A 24,354-nucleotide genomic window follows, 5' to 3' on the forward strand; every position below is an offset into this window, starting at 1 on the left:
TAAAAATAAGATTGAATAAGAACTATGTAAGGAATATGGAGCCTAATTCCAAAACTGTTTTGGTACTAATCCAAGGCAACATTTTCTGACACTGCTCTCCATTTTTATGGCACACAATTAAGGTAATTTAGATGCTTAAATCCTCTGTTTTGAGACATAGTTAATGACCTGTATAAATCACTTAAATAATTGATTAAAACTTCACCTACAGTTATTAGCTCCTGAAAAAATAGAGACCCAGTTATGGCCAGGCTGAAACTATCTGACTGCCGTTTGGAGAGTTATACAAAATGCACTGGTCTCAGCCCAGTTTGTAGTGAGCAGGTGTTCACATTACAAAAAGAGACTGCTACATCCTGCCTATCGTTGGCAGCCTCAGCAAGTATATCATGAATGATTAAATGAGCCCTGAAAGGAGACAATCTATCCTTTCACCCCTAGAAAGCACCACTACAGAGCAGAAAGCTCAAAGGGAAGTTTGCCATAGCTTGGTCTTGTACCTGTTCTATGAATAAAAAGGGGGACCTCAGACTCCAGAGCTCTGAAGAGAGAATACTTACCAATATAAAATGAACTTGAAATAAACAAACTTTTAAGAATGGTTGGAGAGAGATGCCATGGAGGAGACTACACGTTCCTGTTGGGACACTGAGGGTCTCCTCTTCATACTGTAACCAACGACCAGCCAGGTCTCTTGTACAGTAATTCTAAGAACTGCTATTAAAAGGCCCAACCAGAACCTCTTCAATGCCTTAGCCCCATTATTCAGATTACTCTACATGCCATTTTAGATGAGAGAAGCTTAACAACTCTGATGATTTAATGGACACAAATTACTGAATATAAGAAAGGAACATGGCCAAGCTTTTTTTTTTAAAAAAAGTTCAGTTTTTGTTTTACCTGCTGTATTGAAAGTAAAACATTGTAAGAAAACAAATTTTAAACAGATCAACTTAAAAACATTTTCTCCCACTAATTTTGACACTGCCAATACGGTTAATACTGAGTTTTTCCTGTTCATCTCTTCTAAAGTACAGATATAGTCAGTTTAATTTTTTAATTTGTATTCTAGCGTTAATGATGTTAGTAGAGTTCAGGATAGAGTTGCCAGGTGCCTGGTTTTCGACCAGAAAGTCAGGTTGAAAAGGAGACTGGGCAGTCTCCAAAAGTCCCGTTAACGTGGGGGAGGAGTGTCATCAACTCACGCCTGCCCCTGCACAGCCAGGGCTGCCTCCCACCCGCAGGCAGACTTTGCATCAGACTGCAGCAGCTCCTGTCCCAGTCCTGGACCTGGTGGGGGGAGTGAGGTGGAGATGATCCAGCCGGGAGAGGGAGGGTGCAGGGCCTTGGGAGAAGAGGCAGAGTAGGGGACGGGACCTTTAGGCAGGAAAGAGGTAGAGCAGGGCCTCAGGGTCCGGTTTTCAGCCAATAGGAAGTTGGCAACCCTATGTTTGTTATTTCTGTTCTGCCTCTTGATAGTTTTGCAGCAGAACACAATATGGTAGCTCCTATATAAAAAAGTGACCACAAAAATAGTTTCTTGGAAAAACACTGCTGGCTTTAAAATATACCGTTTCTGCCATGTGGTGTTCATTTAAAGGGACATGAAATTTTGGGTGTAGACTATATTACTAGGTCTATTTAAACTGGCATGTATAAATAGTGTTACGTAAACGCATGAGACCTCCTGTTCGAAAATACTTGGCATATTTGTGGTTTAATATTTACTCAAGAATTCAAGTAGCTATTTCGATAATGATTAGATGCTAAAGAGTTTATCACACCGCAGAAAGTGCTGCTCAGTTTCTTTCCATGTTTCTCTTATTCCAGTAAAGTTCTATAGGTTTGAATGAAATAATTCACTTGCTACTTTCAAACACTTTGCAATAAATATTTAATTCAAAAGGATACACAGCTTTTCATCATCCTGAAACGTGAAGTAGAGTTTCACAAAGAAAGGGTGATCCAGACGGGACATTACATCTCTCTCTCTGGTCACATAGGGGACCTTATTTTCTTTTATGATATGACGTTTTTCTAGAATTTTAACTTGAAGACGAAGAAGAACAATGAAAATTCAGAGGACTCGAGCCCAAACAAGGCATGTTGTAAACGAAGCAGTTTTGCAAACTGACTGGTTAGATAACAGTGATGCTCTAAAAATGCCAAACTTCCCTGATTAACAGTTGCTCCCACTCTCTCTCTCCCATCATTAGAGGGGAAGGAGGTAACAGAATATTTTAAAAAGTGAATATAGTTAAAGATACCTATTTCAAAGTTATGCCTAAAACATTTAGCTTGAAGGAATCATTACTTACTGGCATATTCTCTGGAAGTTGCCAATTCTCGGGCCAAGACAACCTGGTTTAGGGGGAAAAAAACCCACAATGTAACTGGTTCATTAAAAAGATATACAAGGATGCCAGCTTGCTCTTCATTCCCAGTCACAGTTTGACTTTTGTATTAACCTCAATCCCTATGCCCATAGATGTTTAATGCACCCCTTTCCATATACACTCCACTTCATGGCCCTAAATCAGCAAATCAATGGGACTCAAGAACATGCTTAACTGAAGTCAATGTGTTTAAAGTTCAGTACACGCTTAAGTGTTTTGCTGAACCAGGGGCTGACAAACACCATCGGGTAATCAATAAACTAGATTTTATTCTCCTTTTCAGGAAATCATATGGGTTACGACATAATATGCTACACTAAATCATTGATGATCTTTCTACAAGACATGCGTCCCCGATGTGTGTTTCAGGCAAATTTAGCAAAAATATTTCCTGAAGTTATTTATATTTATTTATTTTTAAGTATATAAAAAGACTGCCATAGTATGTTTCCATGTCCTGCATGGTGTCCTTGAGCACTTTAATCAATTTATCCATAAGATTAAGAGTTAAAAGCAACAGAAAGGCTTTCAGTGTAGCCTACAATTTGACAAGATAAAACAGTTCACTGATGAAGAGTGGAAGAGTTCCAAACAGCAGAGGTGAAGGGTGGGGAGGGGGGGGGAAGAGGCCTTCAAGACAATGGTTCCAAATTTTTGAAAAGAAAAAAGTTTCAGAGGGAATGTGTTAGTGAAATGCAAGTGAATTTACAGTCTGTATGGAATCCTAATAGAGTTTTGATCAGATACACACACAAAACACAACAGCTAGAATGCACAGTGTCTCCTTGCCTGAATACAAGCAAGAACGTCTCTGCTACATCAGAATACCTAGAATGTTCCAGTAACTAGTTTTCATATTAGGTTTCTAACAATGCATTAGGAGGAATATAATCTATATCTAGTTCTTACATAATCTACACCAAATTTTCTACCATCATACCATGCTTGTTCATATGCCAAATTTTTTTTAGTTAGAGTAGAATACTCCAACATCTTAACTTATTTCAAATACATGCTATTAAGTAAAAGTATTATACTTTTTTTTAAGGCTAGCCATCTTACACCCCCTGAATAGGTTTATGCAAACAGAGTTACACTGCTCCAGAAGTGGGCATTTTGTTGAAAGTTTACTTCTCAATAAAACTGTAGGAGAGTTGTTCACTCTTATTTTCTGAGTGTAAGAGGTCTGAAGTTGACAGAAGCAGATCAGTGAGAAGTCAGATTAGAAACACTCAAGGTTTAAAAGTTATGCATTTATAATAAAAAAATTCAAAGAGATTATTTCTGTGTATAGGATTAACATACAACAATCTTTAAAACATGTATCCCTCAGACTACAATATTTATGATCAGATTTGGTCAGAAAGTGGGGAGTTTTGTTTCTTTTTTTTGCAAAATTTCTTCCCCTACCCCAGCTCTATCATAATTTCAACGTTTCTGAAATCTACTAAACCAGCTCTTTTCAAGATCTATTACTTAATATTTAAATATCAACATGCCCAGATATATAGAGCTAGCTTTTTGCATTTTGGGGAATGCAAATATTTATATTTGTATTAGAATAGTCAAGTTAGCTAATAGTCAAGAAACAATATAAAACATAAGCCTCGATCTTGCAAAAATGCACTTTAATAACTTTACACATGTGAATAGTCCCACTGAGATCACTGGAACTACTCACACATGCATAAATGCTTGCAGAATTGGGGATTTACATTGATCTCTCAATCTCCACATTGCAGCCAATTCCACCTTGATAACAAAAATATGAGAAGTTTACAATGACTGAGAAAAGCCAACAGATTGCCATAAATCAAAACAATTTAAAAAACTTTAGCTTTGTGTAGCCAAATTGACACTTACTCACTTATAGTAATATTAGATCTATATAATGAAAAAGCCACTTTAATGGAACTTTAACACTGGAAAACATGTCACAAAGTTAAGGTCCCAACTGCAACAGTAATTCTGCCACATTGCACTTCCTACACATTTTACTAGAAGTCAGTCAGTAATATATTAAACTACTCATTTAAAATCAGGAAACAAATTATTGTGTGTAATCCTGCCAAGTTAATTTACTGTTGAACTCTTATATTAGGATTTCCAGATTTTAGTGAGTATCTATGCAACCATTCATTTCCTGTGTAGGTGCACTTGGTTTTAAAAAATAAAATTAAGGTAGAACAAGAACTTTAACTGAAATCCTTACAGTGGCATCATGCTCTGAGGTGCATTAAGTTCTTACAATGGCATGAACCTCTAACCCAGTTCAAATCCTTCAGACCAGATTAAAGTAAATCTTGAATATTTTAAAGAGCATGAGAAACTCCACCACCTTATGGCACTATAAGTGCTTAAGCCACTAAAAATACACATTGGGATACAATGTCTTCTGAAAACTTAAAATTCAAGTCTTTTAAAGGCAGAAGGGTGCTTTTTATGGGAGTTGAAAAGTGGATGCACAAAGTGGATGCAGCAGGCATAAACATCACCTCTTGAAGTGTAAACTTAATGACATTTTGTACTGCACACTGAAAACTGGCACTCGTTAACACCCAACAATTATTCAACCATTGTTTTTTCCAAACTTGGTTGAGGATAAATTTCTCAATGACTTTATTCACATGCCAAATTTGAAGTTTCAAAACTCACCCAAGGAGTTTCTGTGGGAACTAAAGGATAGTAACTTTACAAAAACCAAAAATGGACAAAGTGTTGCTTCAGTCTCTCAAAACTGAAATTATGAGCATATGAATATCTACTGGTCTGCACGCGTGGCCTGACCAGAGTGCTGAAGGCAGTGATGGGTGCAGTATAAGAATGTAAGTCGATAGTTTGACAGCCTATTTCCATTGTAACAGCCAGTACTAGGCTCCTGCAATAATTAAGCAAATTGCTCAGTAACTCAAATGCTGTCAGAAGTGATCTTTATTCAAATATAAAAGGAAAAAAAAAATCAAAGAACAAAATGTTACTCATTATCATTACTAATGTAGAAAGAGAGTCCAGATCTAGGAAGTCATACTAGGTGTTTGACACAAAATATCCATTAGTCTTCATTAAAAAAAAAGTCAGTTGTGACCCGCTGCTTAATACAATTACTATTGACAACAAGGGGGAAGAAAAAACAAGCCACTAGGAAAAGAACAGGTTAAAGAATATTTAGCTAAGTTAGATGTATTCAAGTTGGCAGGATCTGACAAAATTCACTCTTGGGTACGAAAAGGAACTAGCTGAAACAAACAAACAATCTCAGAACCATTATCTTTGAGAATACATGAGGTTCCAGAAGACTGAAAAAGGGCAAACATAGTATCTATCTTTAAATAGGGGATGAGGACCAGAGAATTATAGACCAGTCAGCTTAACTTCATTATTTGGAAAGATACTGAAAAAAATTATTAATCAGTTTGTAAGCACAAAGAGGATAACAGGAAGATAAAGAAGTAGCCAACAATGATTTGTCAAGAACAAATCATGCCAGACCAACCTAATTTCCTCTGACAGGGTTACTGGCCTAGTGCACTGGGAGGAAGCAGTAGACGTGATATACCTTGATTTTAGTAGGGATTTTGCCACAGTCCCATATGATAGTCTGAAAAGCAAACCAGGGAAATGTGGTCAAAATTGCTGTAACATGGGTGCAAAACTGGTCAAAAAAGTGTACTCAGAGTAGTTTTCTATGGTTCACAGTCTAACTGGGAGGACATATCTAGTGGGACACTGTAGGGGCCTGTCCTGGGTCCGGTACTATTAAACATTTTTATTGATGACTTGGATAATGGAGAGGAGAGTAAGTTAATAAAATCTGAATGACACCAAGCTGGAAGGGGTAATAAGGACTTTGAAGAACAGGATTAGAATTCAAAAGGATCTTGACAAACTGAAGAATTGGTCTGAAATCAACAAGATGAAATTCAGTGAAGACAAGTAAAAAGTACAACACTTTAGAAGGAAAAAGTAAATGTATAAATACAAAATGGGGAATAACTGGCTAACCAGTAGTACTGCAGAAGAGGATCTGAGGGTATATAGCAGAACACATATAACATAAGCCAACAATGTGAAGCAGTTGTGAAAAAGGCCAATATTCTGGTGTGTATTAACATGAGTTTTATATGTAAGACATGGGAAGTAACTTTCATTCTACACAGGAACGGTGAGGCCTCGGCTAGAGGAATCTGTCCAGTTTTGGATTCCACATATTAAGAAAGATGTGGACAAACTGGAGAGCGTGCCGAGGATAGCAACAAAAATGGTAAGAGATTTACAAAACCTGACCTTTGTGGAAAGGTTTAACAAAAACAAACAAAAACTGTGTACATTTGAATTTTGAGAAAAGAAGAGTTGTGGGGGACCTGAAAGCAGTCTTTAAATAGGTTAAGGGCTGTTATGAAGAGGACAGTGATCAACTGTTCTCCATGTCCATGATGGTAGGACAAGAAATAATCAGTGTCATCTGCAGCAAGAGATAGTTAGAAAGTATTTCCTAATATCTAAACTAACTATAAGGATTGTTTAGTAGTGGAATATGTTACCAGATGAGGTGGTAGAATCTCACTCATCAGGTTTTTAAGAGGAGGTTAGACAAACACCTGTTGGGGATGGTACAGTTGGTTCTGCCTTGGGGGGCGGGGAGGGGTGGACTAGATGACCTCTTGAGGTCCCTTCCACCACCACTTCCTTTCTATGACTCTGTAGTTATGTTTTTGTTGAACCAATATAGCAAGGAGCTGAAAAATAGCTGTATTACTCACTGTTGAGAAAGATCCTTCACCCAGAATTTTCCCAAATTTGAAATCCTCACGTCGTTTTTTTCGAGGCTGTGGAGGCTGTTGTCCTGAATGTTGCTGTAGGGAGTTTGAACTAGACCTTGATTCAGCTGCAGTTCCCTCCATGTTAGACCCTTGTCTGCTGCCACAGGTGGTAATGACAGATGGAGTGCTGGAATCTGTCTGGTTCCTCACCATTGATGGGGATGGGCAGGAACATATAACCACACTCGACTGGATTGGAACAGCATCATACTGAAAAGAGAGGGTCGAACATATTCATTTATCTAAATGTATAACTGGAGGGGCTAAGCAACATAAATGCATGAAAATGTACAAAGTGTAAGAATGCCATATAGCAGAGTCCTTCCTCTGAAGAACTACAGTATAAACTTACAAGGTACAATACACAACTGTACACAACAAAAACAGATCTGCAATGCTTCACAGAACTGGTGGGTCTTCAGGAGTGTAAATATTTATCGAGAGACTATTTGAAGTGTAGAGGGCTGCATGGAAGGAAGCAGGAGCCAGGAATGAGCAAAGGAAGCAGTCAAAACAAACTAGGGTAGAGCACAGGAAGTGGGAGTAGTGTAGGAGACTGAGAATAGGTATAGGTTGGGTCAGAGCTACTGGAAGCGTAGCACAATGAATTGGTACTTTAATACAAAGATTTATACAAAAGGAATGAAGATGCAGATAGAATATCTGCACTCACTCATTTTTTACAAATCATACTTTAAGGGAAGATTATTCTTCACCTCCCCTCCCAATACTCAGATGCAGAGCTAATTGAACTGGTTGATTAAGAGAATTTAAGATCTGCCAGTGACACCAGGGCAGAGTTTGTATTTGCAAGCAAATTTCCTTCAGTTTTTCTCTTTTCCTCCCCTCCTACTTTTTCCTTTTCAAAACTAGGAAATTAAAATAATTACTGGAGTTAATGCAAAGCTACAGTTGAAAGAATTAAAGCCAAATGTTAAATTTGTTCCAACAATATTACTGTGGCTACCTTTGTAATTTCTCAATTTCCCAAGCTAAATAAAACTGCTTTACTTGCATGTTACTGAATTCCATCAAATGCACAGGATGTGCAATGCAGTTGAGTTAATATTACCAGACCAATCTTAACTTTTTTTTAGAGCTTCATGACCTACTCTGCCTTGTTCTAGTACAACAGTGACTTAGCTGAGGCTCAGTACAAACCAAACTCTGGTGAGGTTATCTTACCGAGGGAAGCATCTCTAGCAGTTGACAGGCGCACGATGTCTGCAACCTCTGTTTGGGGTGTCTGCAGTTTCAGTATCTTATTGGACTTATCACTGTTCTGTATTCCCAGTTAATAAGTGTGACGCAAAGCTCGTTTTTCTATCTTCAGCTGGCCAGGAGACAGACCTTTTCTCCCTGATGCAGACATTGCTAAAGTCATCATACTTTCTTGAAATAACAGGATGGAGTACTGCAGTGTACTCTAGGGGCCTACTCTGGGAGACTATTCAGAAGCTGTAGCTAGTGCAGAGTGTTGCTGCTTGTCTCAGACAGAGTATGTAAGTTCTGTTCTCAGCATTCTGCATTGGCTGTCCATTTGCTTTTGGATACAAGTCAAGTGGTTATTCTCCATGCAAAGAGATGTCCTCTATGCCTCACCTTGGTAGCTTCAGTGTGCTGTGGCACTCCAGTTCCCAATGCTGAACTCATGGGGAACTGGTGGCAGGGACAGTCTCAGTAGAAGACCCTTTACTCTTGAGCTTAAGGAAGGTCACTCCAGATCTGTACCTGGTCACATGTAGGGCATGACGCAGAACAGGAGGTATTTTTCAAACACATTTTAAAAATCCAAGTATGTTAAAGTTTGTCAATGCATAGTAAGGGCAACCAACAGAGCCATCTGGGGTGGGGTAAAAGGGGCAGGTTTCCTCTGGTTCTGTTTGAGAGGGCCCCCAAACAGAGCGATGCACAAGGTCGCAGCACCACTGACTCAGATTTGGCCCGGGCACCCCATCATTATGGAGGGGAGGTCAGGCTAAACCTGAGTGCCGCTACAACCCCACATGCTAGGTCGCAATGCCCAGAGTGGGGAGCCAGGAGCAGCTCCACAAAACAGAAGCCACAGCACCAGGTTAAGTGTGGGCTCAATCTCCAATCCCCTCCTGCTGGGCCTCACCTCACTGGTAACTTTTTTGGAAAGGCAGAGGGCCTCAGTTTCTGATTTTGCCCAAAGTGCCAAAAACAATCTGTGCAGTCCTGCCAAAACAACCTTAACTGTTCCTTGTCAGACTCTTCAAATTTCCCATATAGTTAAGGATTCACTGAAATCTTGTGAAGACTTAAAAAATAAAAATGTAAAGGATGAATTGTCTTTCAGACCCAACTCATCGTTCTTTGTGGCTAAAAGTTTGTCCTTTAGCAGAAACTTTAACTCTGCCCTGTAGTGATATCATGCAACAACCACACTCATCTGAAAGTAATGGAGAGTCTATATTTTTCAATTCATTTCAGAAATTAAATTTGAAAGCAAGGTTGGCACATCCAGGTATTTACTTAACAAGCAACTATAAAGATAAAAAATCCACTGTCTTTTTATTCCAAAGAACCAACAAAATTGGACTGAAATATAACAGAATTGAAAAGCTACCAAATTATATTTAGTTATATACTTTGTTGCATTCTTCACACAGAAGTTATGATACAAATACTTCAATAAGTATTTTCCAATCACCTCCTAGTAGTTATTGAGCTGGGTGTACAGGCTTTACCAGTAACTAAACCCCAAAAGCTCTGGTTACCAAGACATGAATAAAGAAAAGGAGTACTTGCGGCACCTTAGAGACTAACCAATTTATTTGAGCATGAGCTTTCGTGAGCTACAGCTCACTTCATCGGATGCATACCGTGGAAACTGCAGCAGACTTTATATACACACAGAGATCATGTTCTCTGTGTGTATATAAAGTCTGCTGCAGTTTCCACGGTATGCATCCGATGAAGTGAGCTATAGCTCACGAAAGCTCATGCTCAAATAAATTGGTTAGTCTCTAAGGTGCCACAAGTACTCCTTTTCTTTTTGCGAATACAGACTAACACGGCTGTTACTCTGAAACAAGACATGAACGTTAGCCTCCCATGTAAACACTTAATCTTATTGTCTTCCTCCTCTTCCTCACTTCTTCTTCATTCCTTCTCTGTTCTAAGTCCTTTGGTCCTACTCTGTAATTAGGGCCAGATCCTGAAAACACTTATGTAACTTTACTCAACTGATCAACTGCACTGAAGTCAATGGGACGTCTTTAAAAAAAAAAAAAAGGACCTTTTCAAGCAGTTAAAAAACTTGTGCTCTTGTATGTGTGTTTTTGTCTTTTTGCCAGAGGACAACAGTACAAACTTGCACACACAAAAAACAATGTCACCACTCTGGATGAGGGAAGCATCAGTGAAAGTTTCCCTTCAGACTTCCAAAAAGGCAACTGACAGCTCAAGCATAAAATAACCTTTTAAACTCACCATTGGACTCGTCCAATTTTTCCTCAAATAATTAGTATGCCTGCTACTCACCATTCAAAACAGTTCTCTTCATTTCTTACAAGAGTTCACACATTTCCTAGTTTGCTCTAGCCAACAGACTCAAACCATCAAGTTTTGTTTTATAATAACCTTTGCTTAGTTTAAATGCTCTATTTCTTTCATATGCAGTGTTGTTGTAGCCATGTTGGTCCCAGGATATTACAGAAACATTTTGACCTGAAGAAGAGTTCTGTGTAAGCTTGTCTCTCTCCTCAATAGAAGTTAGTCCAATAAAAGATACTACCTCACCCACCACCTTGTCTCCAATATATATGTCATGTCACTTTAAATTGTCAAAGAGATGACAGAGATTGATGACTAGAGTCCCATTTAATGCTTGCCAAATGACATTTTGGTTTATTAGTTATCAGCATTTTATTTCATCACCACACCTGTGGCCATGCATTCCCTCTTGAATGACACTCTCCACCACCAACACTGAAATTCATACCTTATAGAGTTAAATTATATGAGGAAGGGGCTAGATCTCATCTTTACTGCTGCTGCAATTGTCTTCTCAAAGGACAAAAATGCTAGTGCTTTCTGCAAATTCCAAAAGCTAACCAAGCAACAGACACACTAAAAGTCACATAGCCGTGATATTATACACCCATAGTTTTCTTCTGTCCAGGAGGCTAAGACATGTTTTATTTTGTTTTGAGTATTTCTACTTCCAAGTTCCAATGAGACTTCCACAGCTTACCTCACCAACTACTCTCACAGCAGCTGCTTAAGAGTAGCAGCCCCTGGACGTGTCAGAGTGGGCAGGGAGAACTGGCATGTCAGAGCAGGCTCTGCATTAAACTCTGCTAAGCCTCAGATGTTCACAAGGAAGACATCAACCAGCTTTATTTTTACATTGTCCCTGAACTTGTTAGAGAAGTTCAGGCCAAATTTAAAATGTTTCATTATTATACAGCTCTATAATAGAAGAGCAAAACTGGTCCTCTGCTACTACAGGATTACAGTCTAAGAGCAGAAACTGAAACAGAACTATACTGAGACAGTGATGAGGGAGCCAAATGTAGACAGAGTGCATCAGAAAACAAGGGGGGGGATGGGGGGAAAGGCTTGCAGAATCCTTTAGTGCAGAACTAAGGGAAATCTGCCTATGTTGGTTGGGAGGCTGGCCCACGTACACAAAGCAGCATAGAATACAACCTGAAGACACAAAGGGAACAGTGAAACAGGGGAAATGGAGAGAGAGATTAAGACAGTTGTCTGAGAACTGAGTAAACTTTAGCCATTTTTGCTGAGATGTAGTGTTTTTACACACACTCTCTTTGTCACACACACAAAAGTCCCAGAGCTGCTGGTTTTCAAAAGACAGATACTGCTTTCAGTATGCGTGTCCTTTACGGTTATTTGCTAAATGTAGAAGGTATCTAAGATACTGAATACACACTACAGTGGGACAGGAGGTCACTCAGATGTGAAAATGGGATTATATTAATTATATGGAAGTATCAATCATGGTTTCAATTTGAAATTTTAGTTTTGCTTTGCACTTAGGGCAGAGATTCAACCTCTTATGAATGAGAATACAATGCATCTTCTCCAAATCGAACACATTTTGAGCCTAGAATGTATTTTGAGAATTATTTACAAGTAAATCCATCGGTTTAGGAGTTAATTAAAAACAGAGTCCTTAAAAAAAATTTAAAAAAAAATTAGTATCTATCAGTCTTTTCTTAATCATAAATGACCTTAACAACTGCCCACCACAAACTTTTTATATTGGTAATATTCAATAAACTCTTGTGCATAGCTTTATTACAATCTAATTTCTTCAAATATAGCCTAAATTATCAATCCTTGAATCTGACCTGCTATGATTATATAGGTTGCAAACAGGGTCAAGTCAATAGCTCAGGTAATTTTACCTTTCTTTATATTGACAGTTAACCGGATGACCTGTGTAATTATAGTCCTGCCAGCCTAACATCGATCCCAGGCAAGATAATGGACTCAAAGAATTAAATTAGATGCGGGACTCAAAGAATTAAAAGGAGGGTAATATAATTAATGCCAATCAACATCGGATTATAGCAAATAGATCCTGCAAAAAAAACTTGATTTTTATTTTTTTTTAAATGAGATCACAAGCTTGGTTGAAGGTAATAGTGTTGAGGTAATATACTTAGATTTCTGTAAGGCAATTGACTTGGTACCACATAACATTTTGATTAAAAACCTAGAAAGATACAAAACTAACATGGCAAACATTAAATGGATTAAAAACTGGCCAACTGATAGGTCTCAAAATGTAACTTTAAATGGGGAATTGTCATCAAATAGGTATATTTCTTTTGGGGTCCTGAACGGATTGGTTCTTGGCCCTATACCATTTAACAGTTTTATCAATGACCAGCAATAAAACATAAAATCATCACCAATAAAGTCTGTAGATGACACAAAGATTGGGGAAGTGCTAAAAAAGGGACTGGTCATTGATAAAGAATGATCTGGACCGCCTGGTAAGATGGGCAGATGTAAATATGCATTTTAATAGGGCTAAATGTAAATATAAACATCTAGGAACAAAGAACAGAGTATACTTACAGAATGGGGGACTCTATCCTGAGAAGCAGTGACTCTCAAAAATATTTGTGGGTTGTGGAACATAATCAGCTGTACACGAGCTTGCAGTGTGATGCGGTGGTCAAAAGGGCTAATGTGATCCCTGGATGTATAAAGAGGAAAATCTCTCTATTCCAATTTGAGACTATTTTACCTCTGTATTTGACACTGGTGTAACTGCTACTGGTATACTATGTCTAGTTCTGGGGTCCATACTTCAAGAAGTTGATAAATTGCAGAGTTCAGAGAACAGCCACAAGAAGGATTACAGGATTAGAAATTTATGCCTTATAGTGATAAACTAAATAGATTGAGCTCTTTGAATCTAACGAACTGAAGGTTAACGGGTGACTTGATCACAGATTAAATACCTACACAGGGAACAAATATTTGATAATGGGCTCTTCAATCAAGCAGACAAAGGTATAACACGATCCAATGATTGGAAGTTGATGCTAGACAAAACTCATACTGGAAGTTGTGCATAAGTTTTTTTTAAATGAGGGTAATTAACCACTGAAACTATTTACCAAGGGTCATGGTGGATTCTCCATCACTGCCAATTTTAAAATCAAGACTGGATTTTTTCCTAAAAAGATCTGCTTTAGGAATTATTTTAGGGAAGTTCTGTAGTCTGTGTTATATGGGAGCTCAGACTAGACTGTCACAGATGGTCCCTTCTAGCCTTGCAATCTATGAGTGAGGCCACTGACAGAGGAAACAACCAATTACAAACATTCTTCATAGCTAATTAGTATGGAACAAATCTACTGGTTGCAACGAATCAGTGGTCTGAGGAAGACGAGAGAGACAGTGCTTGAAAGACCCCCCAGCGCATTGCTGCCTTTGCTCCACTGAGTACTTAAGCACCACTGCTTGGGAAAGAGACAGGAGCATAAGAGGAACCCTTGAAGTAAAGACACAAGGGCACGGGGGGGGGGGGGGTATGAGCTCTCTCCTGCCCCTTTTTTCCACATCATACCAGACCTCAACAATCCTCTAAGCTAGTAAATCAATCCTCAATTAGAGGCCAGACCCATCAGTACACTTCAACTGCTTTTTTCTGGTGCCGTCTCGCGCGCGCGCTCTCTCTCTCTCTCTCTCACACACACACACACACACACACACAGTGCATCTGCAGAGCGACATTCTACAGATGCAGTAGTAGGTCCATAAACCATTTCAATGTCTCTTCTGTGACGTGGTGGATATCACTCACCTCTGAATCCATATTTATGGCACTGTGTTATATGTTCAATGACTTGGATGTCCTCACTGCAGTCGCATGTAAGGGAGTCTTTGATTTTCCGCTTGTCCATATGCTGCTGACAGACTGATGAAAGCAGCACTACTGAGCTTGAGTTTCACTGGAATCCAGCCTCCATGTCTGTAGTGAGGGCCAGGACCTGGCTGCAACAATTTCCGTTCAGTTGAAAACCAGCCTGATCTTTGTGTAGGTTGGCATCCATACTGGAACTGATCTGATTCAGAATCATATGCTTCATCACTTTGTAGATGGTGCTCAAGAGGGAGATTGGCCTATAACTAAGAAGGGTGATCTGCAGGTTTTCCAGGCTTTAGACACTGGCGTCTCTCCACCCACTACTTTTCCCAATTTCATGACTGCAATAGCTGCAATCAATCTTCTTACTTGTGAATGGTCCAGACCATTGGAGCTCATGTGGACATCACCTGACAGAACGGATGCTGGATTTGTTTGTGATACCATTTGTCCCCTGGCTGTTTTGATGTCCACAAAAATTTGGCAGTGATGGCACTGCCCTTCACTTGTGGCTTAGTGACATGCGTGGGATTTGCAGCCCCTAAGTCTTTCAGTTTCAGCAGGTTCCAGGAGGATCTGCTAAAGCGTGTGAAGTTTAGACCTTCTACACATTCAAGTGACCATTTCTGCCTTGTTGCATCCAATGACACCAGGAGGGCTTCTCCAATTTCTGGGTCTCTATGCTCCCCATAATTGTGAAGGCACTCTTGGGTCTTTGCAGTCCAGCAAGGAGTGTAGAATGGCCTGAGGCCTCAGGGACGTTCTTCTTTGTGGCAGAGATTAATAGTGCAGTAAAATGGTCAAATGTCTTTGGCAGTGGGGGTATGCAGGAGATACTGTCCACAGTCAGTTAAAGTGGCCCAGTCTGCTTTGTTTGAAGTTCCAGCATGGTGCTGGTTTTGAGTAGAGAGCTGGGAATTGAATGCCAATATGGATCAGCACTGCTCTGTGCTGGCTGAAAAGTGAAACCAGACAATCACTATGCTCTCAAATGAACTCACACAGGAAAAAAAGACAAGACAAAGAACACTATCACCTGGGGGTGAACACTTTTTACAAAGTGATCACTCTATATCTGACCTATCAGTCCTCATCCTCAAAGGAAACCCGCACAACATTTTCAAAAGACGAGCCTGGGAGCTTAAATTCATAACTTTGCTAAACTCTAAAAATCATGGACTGAATAGAGACACTGGATTTATGGCTTATTAAAATAATCTTTAACCTACTAACACTCACTCTCAACTATCTCCCCCTCCCGCCCTCCTTTCCTCCCTTTGACCAGAGGGGTGTTAATGGGCCACTTCATCTTGAATTGTCTCTTGAAATGTGTATTCATGCTGAACAATCTGTTCCACCTTATATCCAGAGTGCCACAGCTAAACACATTTCCCAGACCTGAAGAAGAGCTCTGTGTAATTTGAGCATTGGACACTTGCAATGCTGCAGCCTGACACTGAGTAAGTGAACTGCTTTGGCACTTACACCATTGTCTTCTGAGATGGACCGTTGCCACCATAATTATCTACGATAGAAACATGCTTATGAACATAAAGTGTTTTATCCAGTTATTGCTTGGTGTCACTACAGGACAGAATTAAGGATTTTTGGTTGCCTTAACTGCATTTACACACATTAACACGTGGGGATTTCTGTTAAGTGTAAGTTTCTTTCAACTCTGAAGTTCTGTGAATTTGTAATGCTTCGTTTTGGAATAATTTTATTATGCTTTTTATCCTTTAATAACTGATACATACTCTCAATCTTAACAGGTTTTTTGTGTACATGTCTAGGAATATAACTGGAACCCATTTTGCAACTTTAGAACTACGGCAGGGATGTGTTTTGCTAGCAGAAATCCCCCCTCTCTGTCAAAACATTTATCTACTCTTCTAGAAGCAGAGACAAATCTCTAAGTTTCTCTGTCAGATCAGAACTTGCCATTTAAACATCTACTCCTCCTCGTGATTTACAGCTTGGTTGCCACAGTGCCCCAACCTAGCAGAGAGTAGCCATTACTCCCAAAACTCTTCTTCTTCAGCTATCCCTCGGTGTGCAGATGATGTCTGCCAAGGGGGTTCACTGGTGGGTTTTTAAGTGGCTGAGGAACCCAATTTGTGCCCTGCAGATTTTCCCACAGAAAAGACTGGTGTAATCTTGGAGGAGACAGTTGTTGGCTGAACTGTTGTGCCCTTTCTTTCCTCCTTTGTCGCTTCTCTCTCTCATGAGCTACATTCCCCCTAAGCTGCGCATCTGTGCAGCTACCTATTAAGCCCCACACAGGGGCTCAAGACTGCAGTGGGGAGAAACTCCTCTCCCCACTGGCCCCAGCATGGACGTGCTGCAGCCAGAGAAGAGGCACCTCCCTGCCCCGAGCCCAGTTGCTGTTGGAAGGAGGGGGGAGAGAGAGAGAGAGATACTCATCTCTACCCACCATCACCCCCAAGTCCCAAGCAGCCTGCTCCCCAAATCCCTAACCCCCAGCCAGAGCCCTCAGACCCCTGCACCCCAACCCTGAGCCCCTTATCCCCAGCCCTACTTCAGAGCCCTCACCTGCCTCCCTGCATCCCAATCCTCTGCCTCAGCCCTGCGCCCCCACACATACACTCCAAACCCCTCGGCCCCACCCCCACCACATGAATTTTGTTATGTGCACCAATATGGAGGTGATGTCACACATCCCCTCCATATTGGTGCACATAAAATTCATTCTGCACATGCGTAGGGAAAATTAGAGGGAGCACTACTTATGAGCATGTCTGTTCTCCTCAAAGTGAGCTGCGGCTTGGTGTATGGTGTGGTGCCACGGTGTTCTGTTCCGCGCCATAGTCCTCCCAGTTTCCTGGATTGATGCCTCCCTTTTAAAGGTGTACTTTCAGTATATCTTTGAAGCACTTCTGCTGCCCTCCGAGAACCCTTCTTCCCTAATTTAACAGAGAAACGAGTACTTGCTTCAGGAGGCGAGTGTCAGGCATACCTACACAGTAACCAGCCCAGCGGAGTTGGCGTTTCATGACCTGTGCTTCTATACTGTTGATGTTGGCTGCAGAGAGAACGCTGATGTTAGTGCATTAGTCTTCCTAGCTGATCCTGAGAATCCTCCTGAGGCAGCACTGTTGGAACCACTACAGTCGTCTGAGATGTCATCTATAGATTACCCAGGTGTCACATCCACAGAGAAGGATGGGGATGACAACTGCCTTGTAAACCAAGATCTTGGTGCCTGTTTGCAGATCCCTATCCTTGGAAGGCTATTCAAACGAGTCTTCAAAGGATGTGCTGGCACAGCGGATCCTGTATTCAATTTATGTGTCAATGCCGGCTGTTTGGGAGAGGTGGCTGCCAAGGTATAGAAAATGGTCCACATTTTCCAGGGGGTCTCCACTGATGGCGATTTGCGGAGTACAAAGAGTAGTTTGTGCAGGTGAGGGTTGGTATAGTATCTTGGTTTTCCTAATGATGAGAGAAAGACCAAGGCTGTGATAGGCATCTGCAAAAAGATTTAAGGTACTCCGGAGGTCAGCCTCTATATGTGCGAGAATGACGCAGCCATCTGCATACTGAAGGTCAGTGATGCCAATTCTCATGATCTTTGATTTTGTTTGGAGATGTTGGAGATTGAGGAGTTGACCATCCATAGGATACTCAATCCCGATTCCCAATTCAGCAAAGAAAGCTAGGAACAGAACCAAGAATTCCAACTCCAAGTATTCTGTCCTAATTAAGGGAGCAGAATGCTTACTGCCCACTGTCACTGAAAGAGTACAACTGTGCAAGCAGAAGACAATGTGAAAGCTCAGGAGAGGTTTGTAGTATGAACTGAATTAAATATTCAATTGTCAAATTTTTTATGGCAGCACAGAAGCATATGAGACAGTTAACCTAGTGATGGGTGGGGAAAAGGGATTGTATTAGACAGGAAAGTTATACTTACCAGCTATTTACTGCACATGCTCAGCTGCCAGCTTCCAAATTACAAAAAACATTAATAATGTAGAGTGTTTTACACTTTTAAATCCTGTTTCAGTAGAGCAGAACAAAAGTCATATGAAGCCAATATGCTTCTCTATTTTCTGCACATGAACTATATCATACAGAAAAGGAGTACTTGTGGCACCTTAGAGACTAACCAATTTATTTGAGCATGAGCTTTCGTGAGCTACAGCTCACTTCATCAGATGTTTACCGTGGAAACTGCAGCAGACTTTATATACACACAGAAGTCTGCTGCAGTTTCCACGGTAAACATCTGATGAAGTGAGCTGTAGCTCACGAAAGCTCATGCTCAAATAAATTGGTTAGTCTCTAAGGTGCCACAAGTACTCCTTTTCTTTTTGCGAATACAGACTAACACGGCTGTTCCTCTGAAATATATCATACAGGTAATTAGTGTTAATTAGTATGGTATTTCTTAGCTGTAAAGAGCATAAAGTTACGTTCCTACAATAATTAGATTGCAAACCAAGAGGTTATACAAAGCTCAGATCAAGTAAAATTTCTAAGACAACCCATCTAACACCAAGGTGTTCAGAAAACTGTACCTTCCCCAAACATGGCTGGAGAGAATTGCTAGAGTCAGAGGAATTACAGCAAATCACCACCATGCACAGGTTTATACAAACTGTATTTGTAAGTGATAACCTCTTGTAAAAGATATTTTAAATGAGCATCTATACGATACTGTTGTGAAGCTATGGTATTAATGGTGGTTATGGGATTTTTAATCACAAGTTAAAGTATCAAAAGAGGTTTTTATTTACCCTCTGAATAGGAAGTACTCTAGTTAATGTAGCTTCAAATCCAAAATTTGAGAGAAAGAGGGGACTGGATTATCAAGATGAAGATATGAAAAACCAGTGGGATTATGCAGCGTTGCCTAGCATCTAAAAGATTTTCAGTTCTGACACAGTAACACACTTTTTGACAAACAGACAGAAATTCTTCAAGTCACACTGATGTGAAAACCACTTGCTCAAGCACCTTCAGGGCACAGCAAAGAGACACCCTGCCTAAAAACTGTTTGTACCTTTCTTTTTCTTGATAAGAACACTGTTTAGGGGACCCTCCACTCACCTGCAGGATTTCAAAATGTTTAAAATGTGAAAGCTACTAAACAAAATTTCCTTCGAACCTGGCTGAGAGCGTAGATTCTCACCAAAATCTAAGAAAACTATTGGAGTTTTGTGGAATGTATGTTACATAAAACCTTACTTTCCAGCTTGACTGGTGGTTTTTTTTTTTTACTTTATGTCGCTTTTCCTGGTGAGGGCCGTGGCGGCAGCATGGAGAGTAGGGAGGACCAGACCTCCATTTCCTCCACAACAGGTTCCAGCTCCTCCTGGGGGATTCCCCTCAGTGTTCCCAGGCCAGCCCAGAGATATAATCTCTCCATTGTGTCACGGGTTGGCCTCGGGGCCTCCACCCAGTGGGACATGCCGAGTATAGTTCTAATGGAAGCCTCCTGGGGGCATCCTTATCAGGTGCCCAAACCACCTCAACTGGCTCCTCTTGATCTGGAGGAGTAGCAGCTCTACTCTCAGGCCCTCCCATATAGCTAAGCTCCTCACCCTATCTCAAATAGTAATCCCAGCCACTCTGCAGAGTAACCTCATTTGCACCATGTGTACCCACAATCTCGTCCTTCGGTCATTATCTAAATTCATGACCATAGGTGAGGATGGGGACGTAGCGTTACCTGTAAACGGAGAGCTTCATCAGAGAACTCAGCTCCTGCTTCACCACCATGGATCAGTACAGCACCCACATCGCTATCACCACCGCACCAATCTGTCAATTGATCTCATGTTCCCGCTTGCCATCACTCGTGAACAAGACCCCTAGATACTTGAACTTGTCCACTAAGGACAGCTGCTTCCTCCTCACCTGGAGAGAATAGTCCACTTTCTTCCAAGCAAAGACCATGGCCTCTGATTTGGAAGTGCTGATTCTCATCCCAGCCGCTTCACGCTCTGCAGCGAAACATTAGAGTGCATGTCAGAAATCAAAGTCTGAAGAAGCAAGGAAGACATCATCATCTGCAAACAGCAGAGAGTCCCCATACTTGATGCACTCCACAGCTCAGCTGTGCCTTGATATCCTGTCCTTGAAAATCACGAACAGGAGTGGGAGCAAGATACACAGTTGGCAGAGTCCAATGCCCACCTTGAACAAACTCAACTTAATACCAAGAATACAAAACACAACTCTCACGCTGAGAATAGAGGGACTAGATAGTATGCAAAAGTGGCACCAGCACCTCATGCTCCCACAGCACTTCCCATAAGAAGTGGTCATATGCCTTCTCTAGGTCTCCAAAAAAAAAAGGTAGACTGGATTAGCAAACTCCCATGACCCCTCAAGTATCTATGAGAGAACAAATGGTCCATTGTTCAATGGCTGGGATGGAATCCACATTGTCTCTCTCGAATCTGAGGTTCGACTAAGGGGGGTAACCTCCTCTCCAGCACCTTGGCACAGGCTTTGCTGGGGAGGCTGAGGAATGTGATCCCCCCCTATAATTGGAACGCATCCTCTGGTCTCCTTTCTTAAAGATTGGGACCACCACCTTGGTTTGCCAGTCCAGAGATACTGCACCCGCCTTCCATGCAACACTGAAGATGCTCGTTAACCACCACACCCCAACATCGTCTAGTGCTTTCAACATCTCTGGGCAAATCTCGTCCACCCCTGCTGCCTTACCACTATGGAGGCACTTACTACCCTATTGATCTCAGCAGCAGAAACAGATCTGATCTCATGGAGGTTTCCGGTGCTGCCTCCTGGAAGCGGGGCATGTCCACGAGGTTGAGGAGTTCCTCAAAGTGCTCCTTCCAGCTCTCGACAATCTCCTCAGTCGAGGTCAGCGTTTCACCACCCTTACTGAGTACAGCTTGGGCAACATCTCGCTGATCCTCCTAAGGCAACAAATGGTTCACCAGAACACCTTTGAGGCTGTCTGGTACTCATTCTCCATGGTCTCTCCAAACGCCTCCCAAGCCAGTGCTTTCACTTCAACAACCACCACAATCGCAGCCCTCTTAGCCAGCAGGCAGCTCTGAGCTGTATCAGGAGTCCTTCACTGCCTTGACAGCCTCCCTCACCACTGAAGTCCACCAGCAGATCCTAGGGTTGCCACCATGACAGGAATCAAATGCCTTCAGACCACAGCTTTTTGTAGCTGCCTCAACAATTGAGGCCCTGGACATGGTCCACTCAAACTCAACGTCCAAGATCTCACCCAGAATGCAGCAGAAGTTCTTCCAGAGGTGGGAATTGAAGTCTTTCTGCACAGGGTCCTCTACCTGATGTTCCCAGGAGACTCACACTGATCATTTGGGCCTCCTGTCTATCCAGCTGGGGTCCAATTTATTGGATCCAACTCACCACAAAGCGGCAATCAGGTTGCCAACTCTGCCTCTCTCTTCACCTGACTTTCCAGAGCGTACAGCCTTATGTCTGATGAGACAACCATGAAGTCGATCATTGATCTTCGACCCAAGATGCTCTGGTACCAAGTACGTTTATGAGCAACCTTGTGTTTGAACATGGTATTAGTTATGGACAATCCATGACTAGCACAGACCAGGGAGGCCATTCCTCCCAATCACTCCCCTCCAGGTATCTCCATCATTCCCCACATAAGTGTTGAAGTCCCCAAGTAGAACTACAAGGTCGGTCGGTGGCACTCTACTGAGAGCCAATCCCACAGTCTCCAGAACAGCAGTATCCTATAGATGCACATTTAAATGAAATTTTACAATATTAAAAATCACTTACAAATGTAATTTATCAAAGCCTGTGCATAGTGATAATGCTTTGCTGTAATTCCCTCTGACTCTGGGAATTCTCTCCAGCCATGTCTAGGGAAGGTACAGTATTCTGAACACCTTGATGTCAGACAGGTGGTCTTAGAAATTGTATTTGATCCGACTTTTGTATAACCTCTTGGTTTGCAATCTAACTATTGTAGGAATGTAACTTTATGCTGCAACAGCTAAAATCACAGAATCATGAAAGTGTAGGGATGGAATGGACCTCAAGAGGTCAAGCAAACCAACCCTGACAGATGTCCATCTAACCTGTTAGACATCTCCAATGACAGGGGTAACTATGGGAGAACTTTTTCCTTGTAGCTAACCTAAATCTCCCTTGCTGCAAATTAAGCCAAATAATTCTTGTCCCAGCCTTGGTGGGTGTGGAGAACAATTGATAACTGACATCCTGTCACCATCCTCTTTATAACAACCTTTTGCATATTTGAAGACTATGCTGTGTACCACCCCCCACCCCCGACTTCTTTTCTCTAGACTAAACATGCCCAACTCTTTCAACCTTTCCTCACAGGTCATGTTTGCTAAATCTCTTATTTTTGTTGCTCTCTTCTGGACTCTCTCGAGTCTGTCCAAATCTTTAAGTGTGGTGTCCAAAACTGGACACTGTACTCCAGCTGAGCCCTCACCAATGAGTGGAGCAACTACCACTCATGTCTTACACAGGATATGGCCGTTAACACATCCCAAAATTACATTTGCCTTTTTCACACAACAGTGTCATTAGCAAATCTGCACAGACACACCCCTGGAACCCCAACCAGAGGTATTCTATCTGCTACCCAAGATCCATAAATCTGGAAATCCTGGACGCCTCTTCATCTCAGGCATTGGCACCCTAACAGCAGGATTGTCTGGCTATGTAGACTCCCCCCAGGCCCTACGCTACCAGCACTTTCAGCTATTTTCAAGACACCATTGACTTTCTGAGGAAACTACAATCCATCAGTGATCTTCCTGAAAACACCATCCTGGCCACTATGGATGTAGAAGCCCTCTACACCAACATTCCACACAAAGATGGATTACAAGCCGTCAGGAACAGTATCCCCGATAACCACCCATAACTATTTCACATTTGGGGACAATGTATACCTTCAAATCAGTGGCACTGCTATGAGTACAGCATGGCCCCACAGTATGCCAACATTTTTATGGCTGACTTAGAACAACGCTTCCGCAGCTCTCGTCCCCTAATGCCCTTACTCTAATTGCGCTACATTGATGACATCAGCATCATCTGGACCCATGGAAAAGAAGCCCTTGAGGAATTCCACCATAATGTCAACAATTTCCATCCCACCATCAACCTCAGCCTGGACCAGTTCACACAAGAGATCCACTTCCTGGACACTACGGTTCTAATAAGCGATGGTCACATAAACATCACCCTATACCGTAAACCTACTGACTGCTATGCCTACCTACATGCCTCCAGCTTTCATCCAGACCACACCACACGATCCATTGTCTACAGCCAAGCTCTATGATACAACCACATTTGCTCCAACTCCTCAGACAGACAGAGACAAACACCTACATGATATCTATCAAGCGTTCTTACAACTACAATACCCGCCTGCTGAAGTGAAGTGACAGAGCCAGAAGAGTACCCAGAAGGCACCTACTACAGGACAGGCCCAACAAAGAAAATAACAAAATGCCACTAGCCATCACCTTCAGCCCCCAACTAAAACCTCTCCCAACGCATCATCAAGCATCTACAACCTTCCCTGAAGGACGACCCATCACTCTCACAGCTCTTGGGAGACAGGCCAGTCCTTGCTTACAGACAGCCCCCTAACCTGAAGCAAATACTCACCAGCAACTACACACCACACAACAAAACCACTAACCCAGGAACCTATCCTTGCAACAAAGCCCGTTGCCAACTGTGTCCACATATCTATCGAGGGGACACCATCATAGGA

At 41.5% G+C, this 24,354-nt stretch overlaps 1 protein-coding gene across 7 annotated transcripts in view; it reads right to left on the reverse strand.

Moving 5' to 3' along the window:
* The window catches only part of PDPK1 (3-phosphoinositide dependent protein kinase 1), an 84,259-nt gene that overhangs the window by 44,831 nt on the left and 15,074 nt on the right, over positions 1–24,354 (reverse strand). For 2 of the 7 annotated variants that reach the window (XM_073361571.1, XM_073361569.1), the window contains exons 2-4: positions 7,157–7,426; positions 2,319–2,361; positions 1,912–2,049 (exon numbers count right to left, since the gene is read on the reverse strand). In XM_073361571.1, coding sequence (XP_073217672.1) covers positions 1,912–2,049; positions 2,319–2,361; positions 7,157–7,426 — 451 coding nt within the window. Of the gene's footprint in view, positions 1–1,911; positions 2,050–2,318; positions 2,362–7,156; positions 7,427–8,401; positions 8,817–13,294; positions 15,172–20,477; positions 20,690–24,354 lie in introns of those variants that run through there. The other 5 variants (XM_073361572.1, XM_073361575.1, XM_073361568.1 and 2 more) reach the window with 5 other exon arrangements.

Source organism: Lepidochelys kempii, chromosome 10, assembly GCF_965140265.1.
Source record: "Lepidochelys kempii isolate rLepKem1 chromosome 10, rLepKem1.hap2, whole genome shotgun sequence".
Lineage (NCBI taxonomy): Eukaryota > Metazoa > Chordata > Testudines > Cheloniidae > Lepidochelys > Lepidochelys kempii.